The sequence below is a fragment of the Strigops habroptila genome, chromosome 5 (genome assembly GCF_004027225.2).
Source record: "Strigops habroptila isolate Jane chromosome 5, bStrHab1.2.pri, whole genome shotgun sequence".
Taxonomy (NCBI): Eukaryota; Metazoa; Chordata; class Aves; order Psittaciformes; family Psittacidae; genus Strigops; species Strigops habroptila.
The window spans coordinates 53,501,640-53,510,949 of NC_044281.2; the positions used below are offsets into that span (position 1 = coordinate 53,501,640).

At 46.9% G+C, this 9,310-nt stretch overlaps 1 protein-coding gene and 1 long non-coding RNA gene across 10 annotated transcripts in view; one reads left to right on the plus strand and one right to left on the minus strand.

Moving 5' to 3' along the window:
• KALRN (kalirin RhoGEF kinase) overlaps positions 1 to 5,577 on the minus strand; it is a 514,962-nt gene extending 509,385 nt beyond the window's left edge. For 6 of the 8 annotated variants that reach the window (XM_030485889.1, XM_030485890.1, XM_030485893.1 and 3 more), the window contains exons 1-2: positions 5,478 to 5,547; positions 4,842 to 4,946 (exon numbers count right to left, since the gene is read on the minus strand). In XM_030485889.1, coding sequence (XP_030341749.1) covers positions 4,842 to 4,946; positions 5,478 to 5,532 — 160 coding nt within the window. In that variant the 5' untranslated portion in view covers positions 5,533 to 5,547. Of the gene's footprint in view, positions 1 to 4,841; positions 4,947 to 5,220; positions 5,265 to 5,477 lie in introns of those variants that run through there. The other 2 variants (XM_030485891.1, XM_030485894.1) reach the window with 2 other exon arrangements.
• On the plus strand, positions 4,383 to 8,283 carry LOC115607957. Of its 2 annotated transcripts, XR_003991404.1 has the most exons (3): positions 4,383 to 4,959; positions 6,283 to 7,357; positions 8,051 to 8,283. It is a non-coding gene; the product is annotated as an uncharacterized LOC115607957 (long non-coding RNA). The 2 variants fall into 2 exon arrangements; XR_003991403.1 differs by lacking the exon at positions 4,383 to 4,959 and having other exon boundaries at positions 5,740 to 7,357.
• The last annotated feature ends 1,027 nt before the right edge of the window (positions 8,284 to 9,310 follow it).

Consider the following 9,310-nt stretch of genomic DNA (forward strand, 5'->3'; position numbering starts at 1 on the left):
TGTCTGTGCTATAAGCTTATACATATTATATCTGATTGCACTCTGTCTTGGACATCAAGGATTGTGAACTTCAGTACATACCAGCTCTAAACATAAGCCAGGTGTGAAAGGCCACTTCCTCTGGAAGTAATTGTGTTTAATATCAATTGAATTAATATCAAATAGAATAAATATCTTCCTACTGGCCTATAACACAGTGCGATCTCATCCAGAAGAAACACATTGTAGATAACTATCAGATGTCACCTCTGTTGCCCTGTGTGTGCTTCTGAGTGCAGAGGAAGGAAGAAGTACAGGAAAGAAATGCTTTTCTGAACATAAATCACCAATTTAAATTGCTTCCTTCCAGGAACAGACAGATCCTTCCCTTTAGTCACATACCCACCAAGACCTCTTGATCCATGTACACGTCCTTTGCCATGTCTACATGCCAATTTCCAGACTAGCAGAGCTCCCTCTGAGGTCCTGAGGAGGAGGAGACGGAGATGGGACAACAGCAGGGCAGAGCCATGCAGCCTTCCCTATGCACTGGGATACCTGGTGACAGAGCCTTGGCGTGATCTGGGTCTCCACATGTAGTGACATAACTGTCCTTCTCCCCCATGTCAATCATATGAAAAACACCTACATTAGACAATAAGTAAAGAAAGGAACAAAACTCATATTCCTGACAGGGGCAGAGGTCAAAGCCTCCAGAGAGCAGTACAGATTTTAATTAACCACCTTAAAGAACACAAAAGCTTTCCAAGTGGTAGGCACAGCCCGACAGTCTTTTCTACAACAGTCTCCTTTACAGGACACATTACTAGACCAGGCCTTATAAATTATAAAGTCTCAAGGTAAGGAAGCCAGGCGTCATGCGAACACCTCACCCCCAGTAACAACTCAACTGAATCAGTTTATCTGCTTTACAAGAAGACGCTTGATTCCATCAACCTCAAGGAGCACTTCTCTGCAGACATCATTTCAAGCATATCTATTGATCAAACAGCCTGGCCACTGCCAATCATTGTAAAGTTATTTAATAGCAGAACTGCCAGTCACTCATGCACAAATGAACACTGGAAGTATAACCAGCTGGTGGAAAGCAGAAAGCAAACAGAGTAATTCATCGCAGTCAAAGGAGATGGAACAATATCAATTTTCAACTCACAGGAAGTATTGATGACAAAGTCAGCATCTTTGTATCAGACATAATCAATGTTAACTTAAGTGCCATAAAAATAAATTAGAAAATAAAACTGTGCCTTCTAGTGGATAAGAAATATTGATGATTACCCTTGCCAGTAATTGGTAGTTTGCTAAATTGTTCTGTCACTGACCTCTATAAATATTTGAAATTTTGTAAAGGACTTCCTTGGATGTATCACCTCTGCTTCCAAAACACACTGCAGAAGTTCCTGCAGCTTAGGCATGAAGGTAAAGCTTTTCTTCTGTGTCTGTATCCAAAGGATATCTATCATTTGTATGCTTTATAAAGTGACTTACTTTATGTTTGAAACAACAAATAGTTGGATTCAGTTCCATGCAATATAAAAGTCTCAGTACACATTTAATATAGACTGAGAGTTCCAGAGAACTTGCTCATATTTTATCTGTCACCAAAATAAATGTAAGAAACTTAATAAAGCATACCTAGGCATAGATTTAGCTTCTTACTCAAACATAAGTTCAAACAGAAGTGATAGACATCGTGCAGAAATTACTGCCTCAATTTAGCAGCCACTGTTATCCCAGAAATCAGAGCTGGAGAGTGCAATAGTCATTTCTGCCCTTAAAGTCCCTCTGCCTGTTAATTTTTAGCCCACTTACATGGGAGTGATTCTCTAAAAGACTGAATTACTCCCTGCATACATCTGATAGTGAAAATCAGAATAGTCCCAACCCTGCCTGTCTCCAGGGAGGTTTGACTGACTGCCAGCATCAACCACACAGGTGTTAAATCCAGCCTTTTTAAAAAAGTCATTCCTAGTTCTCATCAGAGTAAGCACCAGAACAGACTCTCCTGTATTACCTCATGTTAATTCCTTCAGTTTAACTTTCCAGATCCAGCTCAGAAAGCTGCTATCTCAGTTATCATGGCTGATAAGGGACTGCTACCCCCAAGTGTTTGGGTGCTGCTGGGAGAGACACTCTGCGCACGGCGCCATTCCCAGCATCAGGCTCCTCTGCCGATACCAGGGAGCAGCATAGGCATCCTCCCAGCACAGTGCAAAGCCCAGCCAGTTGCTAAAAGCCTCAGAGGGAGATACTAGTTGTTCAAACTCAATTTCTTTTTTTTTTTTTTTCTGAGAATAACAAGTTCATGCTTTTCCATGTAGTAGCTGTGAATCTGGGAAGAGTTTAGGCAGTTCAGTGTATAACTGTGCTATTCGAGCAGCTAATAAACCAGACAGATTCATTTTTTATTTGATGTGATGTATGAGAGCTTTTAAGCCACAATGGTTATGCTTTACAAATACAGAATACAAGTCAGGACAGAAGGAATAATAAAAAAAGTTAATATCAAAGGGAAAAGGATGCTAAGTCAGTGCAGGCCTCTGCAGCTATTTACAAATCAGACCCTATCTCACAGTCCTTACTCAGGCAAGATTGCCACTGACAGCCAAAAAGAGGAGCGGAAGAGTCAGTTGTGTTCTACCTGCAGTTGTTTTCCTAAGTCCCACACCAGCTGTTCTCTCTGCTACCCATTAAAACCAACTTCAGTCAGGCACACCAGGAGCACACACCCCAGAAGTGAATGGTGCACAAACAAGCAGGAAACCAGCAGTGCAATTTCACGTGAGTCGTGCCTGCTCTCACGCTCTTCCCCGTTTCTCAATGATGTTGCCTGGCCAGTGTGACAGCTGACAACCAAAATTAATTACTAATAGGGTTAGGTTGGGGTTTTTCTTCATGTCGTCTTTTCAGACACAAGATGCTCCATAACACTGCAGAAAGAATTTTGCCATCTCCTTCCATGAAGCTTAAGGTAGATGAGACAACCATCAGGGATGGCCTACACACACATGCTTCACTGCCAGGACATGGCCTAGGCACCTCCTCCAAGCCTAGGTTCCTGTGAATTTGTTTCCTCTAGACGCAGAGTCTTTAGAAGACTTCCCGAGCTCTCCAGGTGACAAATGTATTCATGGACCTACAGGTGAAATTTCAGGTGAAGGAGGCAGATTGGGAGAAATGTCTAGTCATACAGTTCCTGTGCTTTCTGCCTCATTTAGGAATACTTTTTTCATATAAGCTAGACAGACTTGACTGTCCAAATTCAATTCTGCTAATGTGCTTATGTTGAGGAGGCCGTGTCACAGAGAAATGATTCAGCTTTGGGTGAAGGAGGGGAGAGAGGGAGAGAGAAAGAGAAAAGGTAGAAAGGACATTAATTAGCAGGTTCCTTTTAAAAGGAAAATTGGTGGGTTATTATTTTTCCGTGGTTTTTGGTTTGTTGGGTTTTTGTGGGTTTTGGGTTTTTTTGTGGGGGTTGGTTTGGTGGGGGGTTTTTTTCAGTTTTTTAAACAAATCTGTCATTGTTGAGACTTTGGAAAATAGCTTGTAACCAGGTAGGCTATCAACAAGCAAATACCCTATGGCTTAATGGCTTGTGGATCACAAGATATGCACAGCCAGACCTTATTATAGTTATCCTCTAGATCAAAGGGTTTTCACATAAGTGAGGTGCAGTCTACCATAGCAGGGAGCTGCTGCAGGCCTTCAGGATTTTACTTCTTTAAAGTTTTGGTGATTACATAATTGGTTTCTTGTAACTGGAGCTCAAAGCACTGTGTGTAGCTAATGAGCAGGTAGAAGGAGGAAAACAGCTGAAAAGCAAAGTCTTGAACAAGCAGCTGCAGCAATAAGTGTCAGTCTAGCCTAAAAAGGTCAATCTCCTTATGAAATAAGCATTTAATCCTTTACATTTTTTAATTAAAAAAATCTACCAAGAAACCTATAATACTTTCTTAAGATTTTGTTGGGGGATGAGAAGGGGAAGAGATGACGGCAACACACGGACACAACACAGACCACGAGCTGTTTCAGTTGAGATGCTGATACGATGCAAAGCCACGTTTCAAAGCTGGGGGCTCCCACACAAACACCACTTCACAAACGGGTGGTGCAGTGGGGACCCCAGCACGTACCCACTGCCCAGAAAATTTAATCAGCCACTGCATCATTAGCGAAGACCCCCCACCACGCTCCGCTGTAGCCCAGCTACACTTCTGCTACAGTTCAGCATCCTCCGAAACGGGAGAGCGAAACACGGGGATCTCCTCATCCAACCCTGAAACGCTGTGCTAGCCCATCCCCGCGAGGTCAGCGTCCCCACCCGGCAGCGCGGCTGCACGCAAGCTGTGCCCAGGGTGCCCCTGCCCTCGCTGCCCACCCGAAGGCGGCAGCAGTAGCGCCCGGCGCTTCGCCGGCTGCGCTTCCAAATATCGGCCGGTACCCGGGCAGCCGCCACCGCTGCCCGGGGCGGGGGCCCGGCGGCGCCCAGCTGGTCCAGCCTCCCGCGGGAGCGACAACGCAGCGGCTCTCCCCGAGCATCCCCGCGAGGCTTTTGTGCGTGCCCGGGGCGGCTCCCCTCCCGAGGAGGTCGGCGGCGGGCGCGTAGCCCCGTGGTAGCATCCTCTCGGAGGCGGAAGGGGGAGCGGGGCACAGACGCGCCGAGGGGCTGCGGCGGACAAAGCAAGGAGGCAGGCGGGGACCCCTTCCATTCCATGCCCTTCTCCTTCTCTCCCTTTCCCGCAGCTCCACTGTCGGTGGTGCCCGCGCCGCCGCCAGCCCCGCATCCCGCGGCGGAGGTAGGGCCCGGCGCTGCCCCGAGCCCTTCCCCGCGGCTCCCCTACCTGTTCGGAAGAAAGCATCCACCTCGGAGTCGGGGACAGCGCCTTCCTCTGCCGCTCCTTCGGTGGGATTCATGGCTGGGAGAGAGGCAGCGGCGAGCCCGGCGGCTGGTAATATCCAGTGAGTTAGGGAGGAGGAGAGCCGAGAGAGAGAAAAAGAGGGAGGGAGAACAGGAGGGGAGGGAGGGATGGAGGCGCGTTCAGCAGCGAGCCCAACCGAGCGCCGCCCGGATCACCCCTTCCGCGGTGCCTGCGGGGCGGCTGCCCTGGGGCTGGGCTGCGCTGCCCCCGGGCTGCACTGGGCGGCACGGCCCGGGGCGGAGTGCCGGTGCCGAGCCCCGCCGCCGCCGGCCCCCTCCCCTCCACCCGCTATTGTTCCGACCTGCTCCGCTCCGCTCCCCGCCCGTCGCCGCTGCCCCTCGCCGCGCTGACAGCCCAGCCCGGCCCGGCCCTCGGCGGCCACCCCCGCCGCCTCCCTACCGGCACTTCCTGAGGCGGGCCGGGCCGGGCCGGCTGCGCGCCCCCCGCCGCCGGGGCAGGCGCTCGGCTGTGCGGGGGCCGGGTCCAGCGCTGCCGGCGGGGCGGGTCGGGCACAGGTGCGGGCACGGGCGCCCCGGCGCGGGGGGTGTTATTTCCTACCCCTGGGCGGTCCGCAGCCGTATCGCTGTACATCGCCCGTCTGCACCGCTGCCATGTCTCCCCTCTGATGAACAGCCGCGGGGGCACGGCGCAGCGCCCGGCTGTCAGCTGGGCAGGTACTCCGGGAGCCAAATTGAACGCCGATATGTTACACGGGAAAAAAATAAATCTTTGATTTATTTCGGGGTTTGGTCATGGGTTCGGGCTTTGGGGGGCTGGTTTTGGGTTGTGGGGTTTTTTTTGTTTGTGGGCTGTGGGGCACTATTGCTTTGGAAACGATCAGTGAAACTGCATGTTGTTGCAGGTATGCCTTCATATTTTATTCTTTACAGTCCTAGGCGACTGGAGTGCCAAAAAGGAGTTTGAAAAGCCAAGACCGTGGTCCCAGCTCAGACACTGATTCAGCTAGCTCAGTGTTTTTGATTCCTCTGCTGTAGGTCCAATATTTGTGATTTGGGACAATAATTGTTGTCTCAAAAGGAGTCCTGTGAGGAATATTTGTTTGTAGTTTTTTAGCAGTTCAGTCAAATATTACTCCCTGAGCCCAGCTATCAAGATTTCAAGCACAGACAGGCAGAGATAGGCAGAAAGACAGATGTTTGCCATTTGGGCACTTTCTTTTCTTCTGTTCACCTAATTGAAATCTCACCAGCTCCTCATTCTTCTATAATCGCGTAACAGCTCTAAAACTAGCAGCCTGCTGAAGGAGAAATGTTGCTGTTCCACATATTCAAAACACTGCTGTAAAACAGGAGTGTTACTCTCACACCTCACAGTTGTTCATCCTTTCTACCTCTACCATCAGAAAGAAAAAACAACTGTTGGAGTTATCACCCCTCTGACTGTATTACCATTGGATAACCCATCCTTGCTTCAAAATTGTATCTCCCACTCTGAAGAAGAAAAGTCTTTCAGCCAGGAAGTCCTTGTGCCCTCAGTGCCATTACCCTGCAGGAGTAATGCCCAATCGCCAGTCCTTGGCCGCTGAAACAACTGTGATGCTTAAGTGACTCTATAGGTGCACAGGAGGAAGTCAGCTATAGAAGATGAGGACAAAATATCTCTGGGAACCTGGTCGCCACACAGGGACTGGAGCACTTCAAAAGAGCTAAGTATCAGTCCAGTAGTGCATCTCAAGAAAGAAAATACTCTGAATAGCAGAAATCTCAGAGCCAGCTGGTAGTAAGTGATACTGTTTGGCTCAGATCTCAATCTGTCGGGTAGGATAGCAGCTGAGGCTGGCAGAACCTTTCCTGTTTCAGCCTAGAATATTTTAGACAACAAAAGAACATAGGTTTCCTCCATCTGATCTCTTCTCAAGAGAGCATAGAGGAAGGCTGGATTTGGATGTGTGCTCACAGACTAGATATATTGCACTTGATAGAAAGGCTGAAAATTTCCCTGCAGAAACTTAACTGTCAAACTGGCATTGACCAGGCAGGATGAGCACAGAGATCCCAGTCGCATCTTCTCTGACCTTACTGTTTGCTACTGGAATTGAAACAGAATTGAGAAGCTAATCGTATGTCATGCCTGGGGACTGCAGAAATAAGGGCAAACATCTGATTGAGCTCTATCTAGCATTTAGTTTCCCTTTGATTGCCTTAGTCCCTCTCTTCTGATCTCCAATCTACTGCCCATTTCCCAAGCCTGACACCAGCTGGCTTTAACTGAAGCCATTTAGCTTGTTATGTTTATGGATTAAAAGGGTCATTTCACAATTGTCTGCAGAAAATATCAACATAAAAGCCATGTCCAGGCTGCCGAAGCTCATTGCAGACCTCTGTGCTGCCTCTGAGCCTAGCTCCTTAGGACAACCAGGATGCCAGGATCACCGCAGGAATGCCAGCAGTGGGGCATCACCACAGCACAATGACCTGGTAACAGTCTTTCAAGCACCAGACTTTCTTTGGTGATCATTCACCCCTTCTTCCACATCACACCATGATGTAGAAAAGCCTTCCATCTTCCAGACTTAATCAAGCTGCAACATTTCAAATCCCATCTCAAGATCTCATCTCTGAATATTCACTACCCACAACTCACATTCTGTCCTTAACCTCATTAACCCCAGACTCTTACATACAGGTTGATTTGTGAGTGTGGGCTAAAGCCTTGGTAGATGGGAAGAATGTGGCTCCCTCATGAAGCGCTTTGAATCCACTCAGGATTTGGTATAATCTGATGGTTCTAAAAGTCAAAGAATTCCTTCTTCAGGAGCATTCTTAGAAGCGAGACAGGAGTTACCCATAAGCAGGGAAGGTTTAGCATCATCCAAAGGAAATCAGTTGTCAGTGACAGAGAAATTTAGACCCCCCTTTCACTATGAACAGTGCTGGCATGGCCTACAGCATCAATTGTAGAAATCATATAGGCTACAGAAAACATTTTTGTCTGTATAGCAAGCAATCAAACACGTTAGAAAATGCTGAGGGAGAGACATTCGTTTAGCTGACCTGCCATCCTGATACCTACATGGAATCCTGGTTAATGATTAAACCAGTTAAGACACTTATATTTAACCATATAAACCACTGGTATCTTCTGAAAACAAATGTGTTTTTTCTTTGCAGAACAACTTAGAACAAGAATGGTCCCAGATCTCTCATACTTTGAAACAAATGGGAATTTCAACTTTTAAGTGTTTGGAGTTTTTTAATCCAGTTTCATTAAAGTGTATCAAGACTTAGCCATGTATTTTTGTTGCTCATCTCTGCTGTGCAAGGCACAGCAAGTTTGTTCTTCTGTGCTTGCAGCTCCACTGGCCAGTGAAGCCCTGCACAATAAATTCACTGTTTTCGTGGCATTATCATTGCAGTCTTGCCGTTACATTTTGCACACACCTCTCATATGCACACACCATGGCAATGCAGGATGCGGAGTACCACATTCAGATATCAGTAAATTTTAGTGCAATTTCAGATGTTAAGTGAGCTACTATTTTTATTAACATTGCAAGCAGAACAGGGCTGTCACTGTAAAATATCAGCAACAACTAGGAACCACCATGACTTCAGTTCAAGTCTCGGCAACAAGTTTACATTTTCTGTTGTTCAAAGAAGAGCTGTTAAATATAGAATGAAATGCTTTCTGCAATGTATATTTCACTTTTTAGATATAATGCTGAAGGCACCTACCATTTCCTTGAAAAACAAAACACAAAACCCCCCTGTAGAATTACATAAGCAAAAATACACTAGTTTCACTGACAGACACTGCTTTAATCTTTTGCATGGCCTTACTTGACAAATACCTCAATCCGTACCAAGCCACTTGGTTTAACTAGGTACAAAAGTTTTCTTTGTGACAGCCCCTAAAGTTTCTCAAAGATCAGAAACTGTCACACAGACTTTTGATTTAAGGCTTCTGCTACAGTCACGTTTTCCAATGGAATGGAATAGGTGGCATTTGAGGTGAACCATTTTTTAGCTAAATCTCACAAGCTTGCAAACTATGGGATGGGAGGAGTGAGAAGAATTTGAACAAGAAATCAGTAAAATTCATGTTTCCAAGACAGCAAATCCAAGACAGGAGAAATGTATTTGAAGGCTCTAGAACAGTTGCACTACTAGAAAAGTACAGCACACCAAGAAAGCACATGCAATGTGAGTGTCCTGCACAAGGAGTCAGGAGTCAAGTAAGTGCTGCAAAAGGCAGTACATGCACCAAGGGTTCTCATTCAGAAAGGGATGGTGAGAAAACTATCCTGCCAGGCTCAGCGAGGTGCTGCAGGGACCGTTACTTGTGCAGAAAGTCCCTTTTAGTGTCACAGCAACGTCTAAATACAGAATGTTAATAGGTAGGATCAAAGAGAAAACCTGAATAGCAGAGCA